The sequence below is a fragment of the Podarcis erhardii genome (genome assembly GCF_964252035.2).
Source record: "Podarcis erhardii genome assembly, chromosome: 7".
Taxonomy (NCBI): domain Eukaryota; kingdom Metazoa; phylum Chordata; class Lepidosauria; order Squamata; family Lacertidae; genus Podarcis; species Podarcis erhardii.
In genome coordinates, this window is record NC_138511.1 from 3,081,656 (window position 1) to 3,100,475 (window position 18,820).

Here is an 18,820-nt window from a genome sequence, read left to right on the forward strand (position 1 = left end):
TGGATAATTATTATTATTATTATTATTATTTATACCCCGCCCTCCCCTGCCAAGGCCGGGCTCAGGGCAGCAATAATAAAAACAAGTTGAATGATTACAACTTAAAAACAAAATTAAAATACAACATTAGAATATTGAAACATTAAAATATTAAAATTTAGCCTCATCACAGGAGGAGAAAGGAAAAAGAAAGAGGGGGAGGGAATCAAATTGGCTCCAAGCCAAAGGCCAGGCGGAACAACTCTGTCTTACAGGCCCTGCGGAAAGAAATCAGATCCTGCAGGGCCCTGGTCTCATGAGGCAGAGCGTTCCACCAGGCCGGAGCCAGTGTTGAGAAGGCCCTGGCTCTGGTTGAGGCTAATCTAACTTCCTTAGGGCCCAGGACCTCTAGGGTGTTGCTATATATGGATGCTAAGGTCCTCCAGGGGCATATCCCGTAGGTACGAGGGTCCTAGGCCATGAAGGGCTTTAAAGGTCAAAAGCAGCACCTTAAATCTGACCCTGTACTCCACCGGGAGCCAGTGCAGCTGGAAAAGCACTGCGTGAATATGCTCCCATGGCAGAGACCCCGTGAGGAGCCTCACTGCAGCATTCTGCACCCGCTGGAGTTTCTGGGACAGCTTCAAGGGCAGCCCCGCGTAGAGCGAATTACAGTAGTCAAGCCTGGAGGTGACCATCGCATGGATCACTGTGGCCAGGATGGGGCGGGAAAGGTAAGGGACCAATTGCTTGATGCGGCGAAGGTGGAAAAATGTCGCCATGGCTGTTGCTGTAACCTGCGCCTCCATGGAGAGGGAGGCGTCAAGGATTACACCCAAACTCTTAACGGAAGGCAATGGCACTAATTGGGCCCCGCGAGAGAAGGGAGTTGGCCCCCCAACCCCATGTCATCCCAATCCAGCCATAGGACCTCTGTCTTTGGAGGATTTAGTTTCAATCGGCTCCCACGAAACCATCCAGCCACAGCTTCCAAGCATCTGGTCAGTGTGTTCGGGGCTGAATCGGTGTGGCCATCCATCAGCAGATAGAGCTGAGTGTCATCAGCATATTGGTGACAGCCCAGCCCAAAGCTCCGGATAATCTGGGCAAGGGACAACCAGGGAAGATTCGGGAGAGATGAGAGAAGTCCATCTGCATCGTCTCACTCGGGAATTGGCTTCCACAAGAGACTCAGGGGTTGCCACCAGCTTGGATGACTTAAAAAGAGGGTTGCAGAAATCCATGGAGGAAAAGGCTGTGGAATCCTGGATGGCTGCCGGCCCCCAGGGCTCGCTTCTGCCTCCTTGGCCAGAGGAGGAAACCGCAGAAAGAGAGAGGACTCTTGGCCTCGGGTCCCGCTGGCAGGATTCTCACAGGCAGCTGGTTGTTGGGAACAGAATGATGCACTCGATGGACCATTGGCCTGATCCAGCCAGGCTCTTCTTACGTTCTTAAGTTATAGGGGGGGGGGGAATCATCCTCCGTCTGAGACCCTGGACAGCTGCTTCCAGGCAGAACTGACAATATTGGGCTAGATCCGGGCGGCCAACACTTTATTGCACAGACTGAGGACTGCCTTCGTCCCGACGGTTGAGTGCCAGCAGTCAGCAGGGCCACCCACACTCTTGCAGGCCCCCCCCCCAGTGCAGGCCTGGCAAGGTAGTTTCCTCGTGGGTTGTGGTCTTGAGTACAAAATAGATCCTGGGGGCCAAAAGCAGAGCGGAGGGCGACCCCCCCTGCTTTGCTTGGGGTGCCTGATTGGCCAGGCGCTGGGATCGAGGGGCCGCTGCATCCATCTCCTGCTGCCCTGCCAGCGCCGAGCCGAGTCGCTTTGTGAGGCTGGGGTCTGATCTGAATGATATTTGAAAGTCCACCCCGAGGTGGGCCCCTTCCGTCTGACCCAGAAGGGTTTAGCCTTAGGTCACATCCGCACCGTACATGCAATGAACATTTATACCACTTTAAGAGCGATGGCTTACTCCCCACCCCACCCCACCCCCAAATCCTGGGGTCTGAGTCTGTAGTTTGGGTCCCCTAATATTCTTCTGGAGTAGTCAGGACTCCTATAGCGCTGCAAGAGTGCTATGTATGTACGGCGTGGAGGATGTGACCTTCGGTTCCCATTCGGATGCTCCGCCCTAGGTACCCAAATGTCTCTGGCCGGCGGCGGCCTCGCTTGTGAAACCTTCCCATCGCACGCCCGTTTCCCATTGATCCGCTATGTTGCAGAGAACAGCCAGCAGAGGCGGCGGCAGCAAAGCAAGCCGGCCTGCCGGGTTCATCTAAGGTAAGGCGAGGGGCGGTCCTGTTGCAAAGGAGGAGCCTGCGAGGCGAGCAAATCTCTCGCAGGCTGGCTGATGAATGTGACCGCGCTGGGTGCGTGTGTGTACTTCTTGGCAGGGAGACACGAGCGGGGAGGGGAGGGGAGAGGACCGCAGTGCGTAACCCCCGGATGGTGGGGTGGGAGGCTGGGGGGAGCTTCCTGCCTGCCTGCGCTGCCCAGCCTCGCCTAGTAACAGTGCCCCCCCGTCGCCCCCTCCCAGGCACTGCCTTGCTCACTCACCTCCCTCCTTCTTCTCCTGTGACAATGCATCAACCTTCCAGCATTTCACAGAGGAAAAGAGAGCCAAGCAGCTCTGCTTGTAACAGAAGGAGATAAGGAGAGGCCAAAGGAACATCTCGTTCAGGGCCTTGTTCTCCCTGAGGCCAACCAGATGCCCCACGTGCGAAGCTGGCAAGCGGGACCAAGAGTGCAAGAGAGCTCCCTTCCCTCGCGAGGGAATCCAGAGGTATCTCTGTAGCCACCGAGAGCGTTATTCACCATCGATTTGCCTAATTCTCTTCTACAGTAAAGCCATCCAAGTTGGTGGTGTTCACTGCTCTCCGTGGGAGCAAATTTCAGAGTTTCAACTATGCACAGGGTGAAGAAGAACTTTCTGGTGGCCTGTCCTGAACTGGCCCCCTGGTCAGTTCTGTGACCGCTGTCCCGGGGCACAATTATTTAGGGTACGCCAAGGTGCACCTGCAGCACAAAACTGGGCACCTTCATCTGCCCCGCCTGCAACAAAACGTCTCTCCCACGTCGGTCTCTACAGCCCCAGCAGGAGCTGCAACCTTCCCACAAAGGCACATTCCTTCATTTCCTCCTGAAACAACAAGACTCTTATGTCCTTACTGAGGTAGAGAGAGAGCGACACCACCTCCCGTTTGTCCTTCCTATAAAGTTTGTCCCCATATACCACCAATTCTCTCCATTCCTCCATGTTTCTGTTATGCCCACTATAGCTATGCTGTCTCTAATCCCAAACACTCTAGACAGGTGCTCAGCTAAAAGTTTATGCTTTGCGTTGAGTACTATATAAAACAAGGTAAAAGCTTGTTAATGTGTTTTTTAAAGTTTTGAAAAAACTTTAGCCCAAGAGGCTAAACTGTCCTGACCCTTTCAAACTCCTGCTTTCTGGCATTTGAGCCGCACACCCTGGTATGATTGGCTGCAGTCACAGCTGGGGAAAGCTAGTCATGCATACCAAGTGAAGGTGCTTTGGCTTACTAAGTCTCAAGCTAACAGGCAAGTTCAGCAGCAGGCAAAGCTGGGCTGACTCTTCTGCCCATTGACCGAATAAACCCCAAGCTTCCACATTAAATAAACCAATAAAAGCCAGCCAGGGTATGGGGTGTTTTCCAGTGTCTTGCTCATTTTGCCACATGTATGACAACTGCCCATAAATTGTGGGCGTGTGCGCGGAACCTCACCCTGATCCAGGAGCCAAGCTAGCTCACCTTTCCCACCCCTTGCAAAAGGTCCTCTCTCTGCCTCTTGTGCGTTCTGTTCACGATGGCTGCATAAAGACAGGGGGATGTAGCCAACCCTAGTCATACTCTGAAACAATGGAATTAATGGACACGACTTAGGGCCATTCATTCCAATGGGGCTGCTGTGAGCCAAAGAATCCTGGTAACTGTTGTTTACCCCTCACAGAGCTACAATCCCCAGCATACCTAACATGCCACAGTTACCAGAATTCTTTGGGTGAAAGCAATGTGTTTTAAATGTATGGTGTGTGCACAGCCTGACTCTGCATGGGAGCTGCAACAAAGTGTTGCAGTATATCATACCAGTTCAGGGCTACAGCTTTGCAGCCATGACCTCTTCTATCCCATTCGGTTCCCATTTCCCCCATTTTCATCCTCCCTCACAATTTAAGAAGGATGTTGACAAGCTTGAAGATGTGCAGAGGAGGAGGACCAAGATGATCAAAGGTCTGGAAACCAAGCCTGAAGAGGAGTGGTTGAAGAAGCCTGGGGAATAGAAGACTGAGAGGAGATATGATGGCCTTCTTCTTCCAAATTTTATTTATACTTTTCAGATATACGTATACATTTCACTGATTGTGCAATAATTTTAACATTTTAAAACTTGACTTCCTTCCCTCTATTTCTGCAGTTCCTTAAATTTATTTTTAATATCTTCTGCATATCCAGATTAACTTACTCATTTATTTATCTTCTTTAAATAGATACACTTATACACCTGCAGGTTATTACAATAATCCTGCCAGTGTTTTTATCTGTTTACAATTTATCTGTAAATATTCAATAAATGTGAGAAGAGAAGACTCCCTGGAAAAGACCCTGATGTTGGGAAAGATGGAGGGCACAAGGAGAAGGGGACAACAGAGGACGAGATGGTTGGACAGTGTTCTCAAAGATACCAGCATGAATTTGACCAAACTGCGGGAGGCAGTGGAAGACAGGAGGGCCTGGTGTGCTCTGGTCTATGGGGTCACAATGAGTCGGACGCGACTAAATGACTAAACAACATTCAATAAACCATTTCTGTTCTTTTATAAAAAGTTTATTATGTTGTTTTCTTATTCTTCCAGGAAGTTCCTCCATTTCTACATATTCCATAAGTCCCCTCCAACTCTACAATTCTATGATTCTATGAAACTTAGCATTCTGTGATCTCTGAATATGCTCAGTCCTCAGTGGGCCATTGGAAGGGGGATGCCTTCTTAGGTTTTTACCCTATATCCCTCCTCCCTGCCTCTTTTTGTATTTTTTGTATTTTTGTAATCTTTGGTTTTCCAGAGCATGATGCTACCCGCCTGCAGTTTCTCTGATGCCCTATTTTGGCTACAATCTGATCAGCACTTACCAGCTAAATTTGCTGTTAGAAGGAATGATATTTTAAAGCTGTCTGGGCAGGAATCTGAATTAGAAATTGTGATACAGTACTGTATCTAGAAAACAGTGGAGCATTTCAGAATATCAGAGTATATTGTAACTCAGGGAATTGAACTTCAAGTCGATGGGCCCCAAGGCAGCCCGGCAGCCCTTTTTCTTTGGCTCTGAAAACTCTCCCTCTGCCACACCCATCACTGGCTCTGATCTGCCCCCCCCCGCCCCCGCTTTTCCCTTTCAAGTCTGATAATGCCTTTGGCCTGTCCGCATGAACAGGGTTGTGTGAGTGGGCTTAGAAGCTAGCCTATGGTACCTACAGGTAGAAACTGTTAGTTGCTCCGCCCACTTTTGCCTCTTGCCCCGCCCCTATCTCTAGAAGCACAGCTGTCAACGTTTCCCCTTTTTAAAAGGGAAATTCCCTTATTCCAAATAGGATTCCTCGCAAGAAAAGGGGAAAGTTGACAGCCATGTCTAGAAGGCTGCCCAGAAGGGAATGTTGCCCTCAGTCTGCAAAAGGCTTCTTGCCCCTGCGGCAAGGGATCTTAGAGCGGCCAAATAAAGGACCTTCAAGGGAAACCTCTGAATCACAATTTATCAGGAAATTCAGTTTTTCACCTGTACTTGACTTTAGATGACATATTTTTACAACGCTACGTATGTTACCTAGCGTACCAATTCCAGGATGTGTGCATGTGTCAGTTTACGTTGATCGCCACTGTCCTCCTTGCATTTCACTTCCCTCTGACCTCACGCCTGGGCAGTTCCTGGCCATGCATAGAAGTGAGCATCGTTGCCGGCTTATGCTGTATCATAAATGTGCTGAAGCCTTCAGTTGTCATAAGACTCTTTGAGGTTATATGGAAAAGGCTGTGATGGTGGGGGAGGCAAGCCCAGCCAGCTGCAGTTTGCAGGGGACCTGAGGATTATGGCTGATGGCGAGTAGGGCTCCCCCACCCCCACCCCACAACAACCCACCAGCATTTAAAACAAAGGATCCTCGAACTCACATCAGATCTGGCCCGGGAGCAGAACAATCGCCCGGATAAACCGGGACACCGCCAGGGGAAGCTTCTTGGAGCAGCTTCCCTTGGCTGACGCAGCCGCGCGGTGCAGCGGGCGCGCCGCCGGCTCCCTTCCAGATATAACCTGCGCGCGCGGCTGCAGCCGACGCAGCGCCGAGCCCGCGGCTTCCCTCGCCCTTTGCGGGCCCGCGGGGCTCCCCTTCCTTGGCTGGAGGCTCGCCTTGGGGCGTCTTTCCCACCCGCCATTCCCAGCCTCTTAGGCGCTGGCTCCTCGGGGCCCCCGCACCAGCCCGTCGAGCCTGGCCGCTCTTCCACCCCAGGATTGCAGGGGCTGGACTGGACTGCCCTCGGAGTCCCTTCTCACGCCACAGTTCTATGGGATCAGCGGATTTAGGGCGCCCAGCTTCGGCACAGGATGCCACCGCTCGCTGAGGCCCCTCCCCGTTGCAGAGGTTCAGCGGAAAGTGCCCCACCTTCGGCGCTGGGGGGCCGGATGAGATGTTGCCGCTCTTCGCTCTGCCCTCTTCCAGCAAGTGGCTCCTTCAGAGCAGAGGCAGGTTGAGGGGAGAGCTGGGGGGGGGGCACGACTCTTATTTAGGATGGAGTGAGAGAAGCAGGGAGAGGGTGAATGTTGGCGTCACTCAGGGCAGTGTTGAAATCTGAGCCCCCAGGGTCTGCCCCTATTCAGAGCCCTGGCCAAGCTTCCCTAACCTGGTGCCCTGCAGCGTTTCTGGATTGCAAGGCCCATCAGTCGAAAAGAAGCGATTTTGGTCCTTACTGTCCAACTGAGTGTCTGGTGAGCTTTGCAGGATGCTGTAGGGGCAGGAGCAGCGGAGTCGCTCATGATTTGGGGCAGGTGGCAGGTGTTAACTACAGCTACAGCCCTGTGGACATGTATGCACTAGTAAATTTCATCAAATCCAGTGGCCATTTGCAGGGCCGGCAAGGTGAGGCAACTGCCTCGGGTGGCAGGATCCACAGGGGTGGCAGATCCCCATGTAGATCTTTACCCACCTCCTTTGTTCTTGATATAGATCTTCACTCACCCCTTTTCTCCTGACCATTAACTTCTGAACAAACAGGCACCAGATTAGGCTGCAGGTGGCAGGAACTGTGTAGTAACCTGGAGCTCTTTGCTCTGTGAAATGTCACTTTTTTGTGAAAAGGGCAATATGGATTTTCTGCCCCCCCCCCCCCCAGTTGCTAAGAGCCAAGGCAAGAAGAAAAGGAAGATACAGGCAGGTAGAAACTAAGGGATAGTGTGGCAATGCTTTTTTGCTGCAATTGGTGAAGCTCAGAAGCTATCGCAGACATTGCTCCTGGGGGAGAGGGAGGGCAGCTGGGAAAGAAGGAGATAGAGTCATAGAATGGTAGAGTTGGAAGGGACCCTGAGGATGATCTAGTCCAACCCCCTGCAATTCAGCTGCCCCATATGAGGATTGAGCCTGCAACCCTGGTATCATCAGCACCATGCTCTAATCGACTGAGCTATCCAGTGGTAGGGAGGAGCTATAGGAGCAGGTGTAGACTCATTTTTCAGTCCAAGGGCCACTATCACTTCTGAGAAACCTTTTGGGGGCCACATGCCAGTGGTGGGCAGGACTAGAGGCAAAAGTGGGAGGAGCTACACATGTGAATTTTACCTTTGTACAGCAGGCTAGTTTCTATGCAAACACATCCATCCTCTATCCAGCAAGCAAAAGGTGTGGTCAAAGTTCAAAGGCCTATTTCAGGCAGGCAAAAGCACATCAAGTCTGGCAAGGGGCTTAGAAGGTTGCACTCAGCCCCCAAGACAGATGTTCCCCACACCTCCTATAGAAGGCAAGTGACCATAAAAAGATAATTTTAAAAAGAAAGTCTAGGGGAATGGTGAGGGCATAGGGAAGGAAGAGAGGTACTGATAAATGTGGATCTGTAGAGATGTTGTTGTTCAGTCGTTTAGTCGTGTCTGACTCTTCGTGACCCCCTGGACCAGAGCACGCTAGGCACTCCTGTCTTCCACTGCCTCCCGCAGTTTGGTCAGACTCATGTTTGTAGCTTCGAGAACACTGTCCCACCATCTCGGCCTCTGTCGTCCCCTTCTCCTTGTGCCCTCCATCTTTCCCAACATCAGGGTCTTTTCCAGGGAGTCTTCTCTTCTCATGAGGTGGCCAAAGTATTGGAGCCTCAGTTTCACGATCTGTCCTTCCAGTGAGCACTCAGGGCTGATTTCCCTAAGAATGGATAGGTTTGTTCTCCTTGCAGTCCATGGGACTCTCAAGAGTCTCCTCCAGCACCAGAATTCAAAAGCATCAATTCTTCAGCGATCAGCCTTCTTTATGGTCCAGCCCTCACTTCCATACATCACTACTGGGAAAACCATAGCTTTAACTATACGGACCTTTGTAGGTAAGGTAATGTCTCTGCTTTTTGCAGAGATGAAGTAGTACTAAAATCCACAAACTGATTTGAAATAAAGCAAATATTTGGGTTTTAGGCCTCCCTTGGACTGATAAGTCATCAGAAATAGCCCAAGTAGAATGTTGGGAATGTAGCTAAAGCTTTTGACTAGGGGAAGCAAGCTAGGGATAGCTGGGGATGAGATGGGGCAGAGAGAGAAGCAGGGAGAAGAGCAAGGCTGCAATAAGCGGATGCTGCAGGCAGATGAGGAGGCAGTGTTGGCAAAACTCCACTGGGGAGCCCTTACTGGAGCTACGTGCAGCACACCCTGTTCAAACCATCCCTAATAGCCTCTTTTACAAGTACTGAAGCGATACAGTCCACCCCACTCCTGTTTTGTAAAGAAATCAATAAGATCCTCTTGCAGCAGGAAACCAAAACTGTCTGAAAAACCTTTGCCTCTGCAATACACCTCTTGGCACCTGGGCAAACCAGACCCCCCCCTACCTGTGCAGGCGGATATGAATAGCAGTAATGCTACACTGGTCAGAACAAACTGCTGCTCAGGAGCAGTGGAGCAAAGCAATTTTACACTCTCGATATCGTGTTCTTAAAGGGAAGCCCTTATTTAGACTGCAAAGCATCTTACTTCCCTTATTTCAAAATGTGGCTAAGGTGCCCCAGCTGTTTGTGGGCCACCCTGCTCATTCTAAGTGCAGCCCTCAGCTTCTGCTCCAAAGTCCAGTCCTGACAGCACCACTGCAAACTGGCCTCTTGCAGCTACTACTGTCACTGCAGACTCTGAAAACAAACCCAAAAATATCAAACCCCATTTCAAATTCCAGTCAAGATTATGCAAATCAATGAACTGTACTATCATGGGTTGAAATGCACAAACATGTACAAGTAGAGAGGCTCCACACTCAACTTGGTATTCTTGCAAGACTTGGAATCTTTATTGGAAAGTAGTACAATGTCAGGAATGGGTAATCAAGTTGTCTGTCTTCCACATGGAACAAAAATATTATAATTTTGCATTAAGGTGATTCTGCATCAAGACCCAAACTGCCAGAGTTGAGCAGTACAGTGGTACCTCTAGTTGCAAACGGGATCCATTCCGGAGGCCCGTTTGCAACATGAACAGAGCGCAACCTGCAGCGGTGCGCCTGCGCACACGCAGGTCGCAATTCGCTGCTTCTGCGCATGCATGTGACGTCATTTGGCACGTCTGCGCATGTGCGAGCGGCGAAACCCAGAAGTAACCCTTTCCAGTACTTCCAGGTCGCCGTGAGATGCAACCTGAAAAAACGTATCATGGAGCAAACGTAACACAAGGTATGATCTGTACTGCATTTAATATCTTGCATGTTTTGTTCTGCAAGTATACTATTTTTAATGAATTATTCTGGCACTGCTATACTGGGAAGCCCAGTGACCGTTGAAGGCCAGCTGAAAGCCACCCCTTTGAACCTGTGGTTGTACCTAGCATTGTCCCCCCACTTAAATAATCCACCATACAAGCTAGAAGCCTGCTCTTAAAAATAGTAGAAAGCAAGATACACCAGAAGCCTAATTTCACTTTGCATTTTTGTGTTCCTTCCTGCAGAATACACTTGCAATGGGATGTAAGTACTGTATAAGGAAATAGGACTGCACGACCAAGCCAGCCACGGCAGATCTGTGAGCAGCACATCACATATTCTATCAAGAGATAACAAAATACTTAATACAAAATATCAAAATACTTAATAAAAAGCATCTGCACTGCTGAAATATTCTATGGTGTTAGCAATACCAGTATTAACAAGGGTGTCCCACATGGCCTTAAAGTGGCACTGTGCCAAGTCAATGGTCCACAAGATCCATGTCTTGATCGTGGATGGAGGACTTGACCTGGCATGTGTAACGGAGACTTGGTTGGATGAGCCTGTTCTTGCCACTGCTTGTCTGCCAGCCTTCTCTTACACACAGCAACCCAGGTCATGTGGGCGGGGAAGGGGGTTACAGTGATGTTTAGAAAGACACTGTTTTCTGAATGCTTGTTGTGGAAGCTGGGCCATAGGGGCAGTACCGGATTCCTTTTGGTGTACCGACCTCCCCGCTGCACCAAGGATTCCCTGCCCGAGCTGCTTCAGGTCGTGGCGGATGTTCTCCTGGAGACACCTAGCTTGGTTGTCCTAGGGGATTTTAACATCCATGCCGACACGACCTTACAAGGGGCCGCTCGGGACTTCGTGGAAAGCATGGCCTCCATGGGGCTGTCCCTGAATAAGCCATGGACATGCCTTAGATCTGGTGTTCACCACTGTGGATGTGAGTGATCTGACACTAAGTTCCAGCATAACAAAAAAAGTACCATTGTCAGTACTTTTTGTCAGCCATGACAATGATATGATAGCCATGTTCAAATATATAAAAGGATGTCACAAAAAGGAGGGAGAAAGGTTGTTTTCTGCTGCTCCAGAGAAGCGGACACGGAGCAATGGATCCAAACTACAAGAAAGAAGATTCCACCTAAACATTAGGAAGAACTTCCTGACAGTAAGAGCTGTTCGACAGTGGAATTTGCTGCCAAGGAGTGTGGTGGAGTCTCCTTCTTTGGAGGTCTTTAACCAGAGGCTTGACAACCATATGTCAGGAGTGCTCTGATGGTGTTTCCTGCTTGGCAGGGGGTTGGACTCGATGGCCCTTGTGGTCTCTTCCAACTCTATGATTCTATGATCATTTCCTGGTGCATCTAGACTTCTCTGCAATCCTTCCCCTCCACAGGGAGGTGGGACCGATTTGGATGGTCCGCCCCACCACTTAATGGATCCAGATGGTTTCCAGAGGGTGGTAGGGGATGTCTTATCCCATGCTGGTGGCCTTTCAGCTGACGCCCTGGTGGCCCACTGGAATGCAGAGTTAACCAGGATTATCCACTGTTTGGCTCCAAAGCACCCTCTCCGATTACAAGGAGCTCAGATGGTTCCCTGGTATTCCCCAGGACAGAGGGTGATGAAACAATCGCTGAGACGGCTAGAGGGGTGGAAAACTTAGTTCAAATCGGACTGAACATGGGTTGGAGCTCAACATCGAGCCTACCAAGTGGTAATGGCAACAGTGAAGATGTTCTTCACCACCTCCATTGCACTTGCAAAAAACAGTTCCAGGAGACTTTTTCAGGTGGTTCATAGTTTAACAGAACCATGTTCACCATCAGGGTTCAGTAAGGACACCAAGATCTCCTACTGTGTTAGCAGGGTCAGGGTGGGAGAGTGCCAGCACTCTGTCCAGCTGCATGGGATCAGTTTCAACCTGTTACTTCCAAGGATGTGGACAGGCTGCTTGGGCAAGTGAAACCAACCACCTGTCTCCTTGATTCTTGCCCATCCTGGCTCATAAAAGCAAGCCAGGCAAGGCTGGGCAATGGGCTCCGTGGGGTGGTGAACGTGAGGGAGTCTTCCCAGACCCACTTAAAGAAACAGTTATTAAATCACTTTTTAAAAAACCATCTTTGGACCCGGACACTAAGGCCAGTTATCGCCCAGTCTCAAATCTTCCATTCCTGCACAAGGTGATTGAGTGGGTGGTTGCGGAACAACTCCAGGCGCACCTGAAGGGTGCTGACTACTTGAACCCCTTCCAGTCAGTTTTCAGGCCCCATCATAGGATTGAAACTGCCATGGCCACACCAGTTGATGATCTCCGGCAGGCTAGGGACAAAGGTGAAAGCTGTTTCCTAGTTCTGCAGTGGCCTTTGATACCATCGACCATGACCTCCTTCTGGACGTCTAGAGGAGCTGGGAGCACCGTTATACAGTGGTTCTGCTCCTTCCTCCTGGGCTCTCACTTGTGGAGTGTCTCAGGGTTCTGTCCTCTTCCCCATACTTTTTAACATTTATATGAAACTGCTGGGAGAGATCATTAGGGGGGGTCCGGGCTAAGCATTCACCAGTATGCAGAGGATACCCAGCTCTACCTCATTTAAACCAGTGAAGGCAGTGAACGTCCTGTGTGGGTATCTGGAGGCGATTGGGAGATGGATGGCAGTCAACAGATTGAGATTGAACCTCAACAAGACAGTACTGTTTCTGGTTCACAGGGGACAGGGAGGTGTGGGGCATTTCCTGGTCCTGAAAGGGGTAACAGTACTCCTGAAGGACCAGGTGCGCAGACTGGGAGTTATTTCGGACTCACAGCTGTCCATGGAGGCACAGGTCAATTCTATGTCCATCTGGTACGCCAGCTGAAACCCTACCTGCTTGTGCCATGTCTCACCAGAGTGGTACATGCCTGGCTATCTCCCACTTAAGACTACTGCAATGCACGCTACATGGGGTTACCTTTGAAGGTGACTCAGAAACTACAACTAAACCAGAATGCGGCAGCTAGACTGGTGACTGGGAGCTGCCATAGGGACCATATTACACTGGTCCTAAAAGATCTAAATTGGCTCCCAGTACGTTTCTAAGCACAATTCAGTGTTGGTGCTGACTGTTTTAAAGCCCTAAATGGCTTTGGCCCTGTATACCTGAAGGAGCGTCTCCACCACCATCATTTAGCCTGAGGTCCAGCTCCGAGGGCCTTCTGGCAGCTCCCTCACTGCAAGAAGTGAGGTTACAGGGAACCAGGCAGAGGGCCTCCTTGGTAGTGGAACCTGTCCTGTGGAACGCCCTCCCATCAGATGTCAAGAAAACAAACTATCTGACTTTTAGAGGACATCTGAAGGCAACCCTGTATTGGGAAGTTTTTTATGTCTAATGTTTTACTGTGTCTGATGTTTTAATTTGCTGGAAGCTGCCCAGAGTGGCTGGGGCAATCCAGTCAGATGGGCAGGGTACAAACTTTCAAATTGCGATTGAGCTAGTTTATAACATTTCTCCCTGAGATTGGTGCCAGATTCTTTCAGAAGCAGCATTCCACATGGCATATTTTGAACAATGCACCTATCTCCATGGTTATTTTAAGAGTTTTAAAAGGTTTTTCTAGTCATTTTGGCCTATAATCATAGATGGTTTACAAAATTAGTTTCAGCCAACAAGTTGGAAACTCCACTTTGCACATTGTGAGAAGCTTGTGCGGATCTCCCAGTTGTAGGCTTTCTTCCCGCAGGAGCTAACTAACAGTTAAGAGGCTACGTACTCCAGAGGGGTGGATTTTTGGGTTTAAATCCAAGCTCAGGGAGAGAATCACAAGCCTCAGTTCTATGGCTCTAAAGTGCTGTGAAACTGTCATCACACACACAACACACTACTCTCTCTTGGGGTGGCCAGATTACGATAATAAAAAGTAACAGCTTCTTTCTTTGGATGAATATTTTAATATTTGTATCATTCTAGTGAACATATGTATATGTTGTATTTTGTTCTTGAAAATTGCTCCAGGGTGCCTCTGGATGTGTGTAGTGATATACAAATAAAATAACCTAGCATTCACAGACAGCAGTTGGCAAAAGATGGTATCCTTATAGGAGTTCAAGCTTCTCCCGGCTCCCTTGCCCTCCCTGCCCCCACTCCAGGAATTCATCTTCAGTCCCTGAGATCCATCAGGATTGATAGAATCTTGCTTCTTGTTTGGTATACTTCCCTACTTGGATATTTCCCACTCATTCAAACAGGCAACGGTTTGCCACAGGCCCACCAACTCATGACAGATCTAACATTGCTCCAGGGTAATAAATGATTTTCAATTGCATCACAAAAAATACACTATTTCCCACTACATAAAAAACCCAGAGACAGAGGTACATGTTCATTCACTTTTCCGCATACTTTTATTTGTTACAAACATACATTTTTTTAAATATAGACTGTAAAACTCCATTTGCAAAAACCTGTTATGGTAAGGAGTGCTCAACTAGCACGAGGAGTTCTTAATGTCGTTTGGACTGGTTTGTTGTTGTTTTGCTAGTCAGCTAGTGGTAAATCCAGGACCTGCCTTTGTTTGACAGCAGCCTGTAGTGTCTGGCTGCATCTGCATTGCTCTTTAAAAGCAGTCCTGCCAGCCCCCCTCCCCAAAAGGGAAATCAGAATCTCAGCTTCAGCCAACAGGCAGCAAGACAAATAGGCAGCTCTTTGCCCTGGGACTGTAAATACTTTCCAGCGCTTTGCTTGATGGGTGAGAAAGGAACATTTCTGAATGGGTGGCTGCACTTTTAAAACATCTCTGTATGCTTGAAACTGCACCACGCAGCTGTTTGTGTTTGTTTTGCCAGTTAAAGTGCATTTAAATTTTTTTATATAAAAAAATAAACAAGAGGAATAAACTTTATTCTTTAATTAAGGTACTTAAAAGTGAACTTTTTGGTCTCTCAGCAGATATTCCTGAAATCAGATCTATTTTACTACAAATTAACGTCTAGCATTTATATAATATATTTATAGAGGGGTGTTTTTTTTAAATATATAGATATATATAGAGAGATAGATATAAAATTAGAGCTACTTTTGCATTTACTATCTAGCAGAGAAACATGTTTTTATAAATACATACACATGTACACAGACATTTCTTTCTATGTATACAATGTACAAACGTGTATATTTACATATGGGCTGATTACATCCATATATGATCAATTATCACTTACACAAGGTTTTCTCAACTTTATACCAAATTAAAATATTTGCTCACTACTGAAATTGTACATTCAGCCCAGCAAAACCTCCACTTCCCAAGGGCAGCGATTCTGCACCACCCTGCCCTTTCTTTATAATCCTGCATATCACTTTTGACAAATCTGCTAGCATCAAATTGAGCAACAGATACTGTAGTATCTGTAGTAAGCAATACCTCTAACTGGAAGAGGCAGCTGACTGCTGCATCCTCTGCTGGAAATGGACTTTGGCGGCTACGCCAGCAAGCACAGCAGCGGGGGCACTATCCATTCATTTCAATGGAAGACCTGTGCTTGCAAAATCCACCTGCAGTGCAAAGGTTAATTCAATGAGGCAAGGAGAAAGAGCAAGAGACTTGGAAACCAGATTATGAGTGTTCGTTCCACCAGCCTTGGCAAAACATGGAAGACTAGCAGCACCAACTGGTAACATAACATGTGGAAAAATAAGCTGCCTACAGTACGGGCTGCAATTGCTCAACATTTGCTTGACCTTCAAACATATCACCTCCTCAGAGAAGCTGCTTCACATAGGGTTTTGCCTGCCTTGAGCATCTGCTGCAACCTGTGCACTGCAGAAGATTCTACGGTATGTTTAAATACGGGCACTGATCAGACCTCTCACCAAGAAAGGTTATGTTCCAAAATGCCCTAACCTTCCTGTGCAGCTGGACATTGAGACAGCGGACAAAGTCTTCTCACTGAGGAACTTGATAGGCTTCTGTGGAACCACAGCATTCTTAGTAGCATGGAAATCACTGAATGCAGCTTCAGCAATCTATACTAACACATTTCCTCTTAATAATAGGCCAGCAAGGATGATGTGAAAGTGCTGGAGGGAAAGGTAGTATGGAGAGCTGCTCAGATTATTACCCAATGTTATTATTGGGCCAATGACCTGCCTTCTCCTAATGGGCCCCTCTCTACAAATGCTGGTAAGGTTAAAATATTCACAGCACATGTAAGCTAGGAGATAACTGGCTAACTTGTTTATCATGGTTCTTTACATTTGAGCATGCCTGAGTCAACAGCTCCAATTCTGAAGAGGGGCAGTGTGAAGAAACAACAAGATTAAGCTATATTCTTGTAAATCCCACATGCATTCAAATATGGGATTTTCTAACCAGATGGGCCTTTCAACACAGAAAAAGCAGGGCAGGAAATTAAACATATTGTCTTGGAAACTTGCCTGGGTTAAAATGGTGCACAGTGACTGCTGTTTTAAATTATGTCCTCTGCAAGTCTTAAAGAGTTTACCTTGGCTACACAAAGCAGTGATAGGCCAGGAGTGGGGGAAGCAGTGATAGGCCAGGAGTGGGGGAAGCAGCAGTAAGCTTTCCTGTACATTTACAATAGCTTTGACAAACTTGTACTTCTTTGCTGTGGGCCGCTTACTTTGTATGTATGTGTATATGTACCTATACACACACACAGCACATTATGAGATTAAGGCTACATAGCAGCTTATTACAAAATGGCTTTGACAAAGCACACTTAACCTTCCCTTCACGGAATTTAAGAGACAAAATTGTGTTGGTATTTCTATATTTCTAGTAGACATTGAAACCTTGAGCTCTCCCCCACTCTTCCCCTTGTCAGATTAAAAAAAAGAGGAGCTGGAGTGAGAAGGCTAGCAAAAAAAATGTCATGGTAACTACTGATTAGAAATCAGTTAGTAAACATCCTGGAACATTCTTCTTTCCTTAGGTGAGCATTTTTGGCAAGTTAATGATTCTCATGCTCAAAAAATTGGGCGATGGTAGAACAGTTATTCTCTAAAGACTCTGGGAACAGTCCCATAGACTTTAGTTGTGCTGCTCTGAAGTCTACAACTTAGTTCTCCTCTGTCAAATCAGATACGAGAAAATTTACACAACTGGCCTTAATTATACTGCTGCAAGTTGAATATGAGAGGCTGGGACCCAAAGAAACACTTTCACTGTGCCCAATGGAATAGTACATAGCCAGTGAAATTTTGGGCTATTCGCATCTGAAGAGATCCCCCATGCTACTAACTGCTTTTGAAGCTCCTCCTTAAGAACCACAAGACCAACCCCACCTCAAGCACACCCAGCTAGCAATTCAGTTCTTTAGATCCCAGCGACTGTGTTATTGCTTACTCCCTACAACTATGCAAAATACCTGTTGTTTGTGTGACTAGACCATAATGTTGGGATTTTATTTTATTAAAAAGGAAAATTTTACTCCACCATATACTCCACCAACCTCATTATATTAAGATGGAGTTAGTCTAACACCGCTGCAGATTAACGGTCATTCTACAGGTAGGAGAGGTAGCAGCTCATGGCCACATTCACAGGTTTGAATGTCTGCTTCCAATATTAAACTTCTCTGGAACCTTACACGAAACAGCTGTTATGCTTCAGCCACGTGCTTTCCTCTCACAATACCTCAATAAAGCAACCTGTCAGTCTTAATTCTTTTTAACTCTTCCTCTGTTGGCTAAAAACTACAAAGTGCAAAAGATGAGGTTCCTGAGAACCTGCAAGAGGGAGGAAGAAATCTTTTTTACTACAACCAGTCTTTCCTTACCTTAGCCAAACTCAATCAACCTAATAAATCAAACCCAAGTATGCAATTTTAAGAAGTAAATGCCACCTGACAATTAAGATGATCTGGCTAATGCTCAAGCACAACAAATTGCTACAGTAATTTTGCTGACACTGAATTACCATAAGCACCATTGCTGGACAAGAGGCAAGCTTTCTAAATACCTCTAGCACACCTGGAATCAGACTATCAAGAACATGGGGGAAGGAAGCTACCATGAAGAGTATGTACATCGCAAATTCATCAGTGAACAAATAATCAAGAAATACATAATAAGAGACCTGCCACTACCAGTTTGGCATTCAGAAAGACTGCAGAAGACTGGTCTGAGTGCAATAGCTCAAAGCATATAGGTCTAAACTGGTTTAATCATCATTCCCTCTCAGTGAGAGTCTACAAATCTCCCAGCACTCTCATCAAACTAATGTTTCTTTGAGGAAAGTCTTTATATTCTTCTGGTATAAAAAGATTCAGATTTGTAGCATAGGTAAGCTCTAAGCTAAGGTGGGTAATATTAAATTGCCTACACAATGTTTCCAGAAATAATTTTGAATAATGCATATTAAAAGTATCAGGGTCCATTAAGTTTTAAATATTTAGCCTCAAGTAGATTGGTAATCCCAATTACACTATCCCTTTAAAAAACTAAATTTGTTTCATAGCAAACATACTTCAATACATTTACCATTTTACCAAAGGAAGCATATCAACAACATGTTTACCAAGAACTACGTAGTATTAGAATAATTTTGAAGCCAAAAAGTGCCACTTTTAAAGGGAAAAACTAAGTTTTCCTCCCTTCCACTAAGTTAAGAGTCAAGGCCACAAGTTTATTTATTTTTAAATAATAACTGAATATCTGCTGAGAGATTAAATTGTGCATCAGATAAAGTACCATAATCTTTCTGTTAAAACATTGAGATATCCATGCATGTTTATGCACTGAACAGTTTTCCACCAAAATCACAAAACTGCTGCCCTCACAAGTGAAAAGTAGCCTGAGTTAGTCACTTTTCCAATGTCCCCTTTAATGACAGGAACAGATCACAAATCATCCTCAGCTATTCCAATACCTGAAGCGTGCAGT

The 18,820-nt window shown here is 47.1% G+C and overlaps 1 protein-coding gene across 1 annotated transcript in view; it reads left to right on the top strand.

The window, feature by feature from the left end:
• Positions 1–442: 442 nt before the first annotated feature.
• Positions 443–18,820, top strand: part of LOC309347177 (maestro heat-like repeat family member 5) — a gene marked incomplete at its 3' end in the record, with an annotated part of 142,448 nt that continues 124,070 nt past the window's right edge. Inside the window, exon 1 of the mRNA XM_081871515.1 lies at positions 443–713. Within this exon, the coding sequence (XP_081727641.1) occupies positions 459–713 (255 nt within the window). The 5' untranslated portion in view covers positions 443–458. The remainder of the gene's footprint in view (positions 714–18,820) is intronic.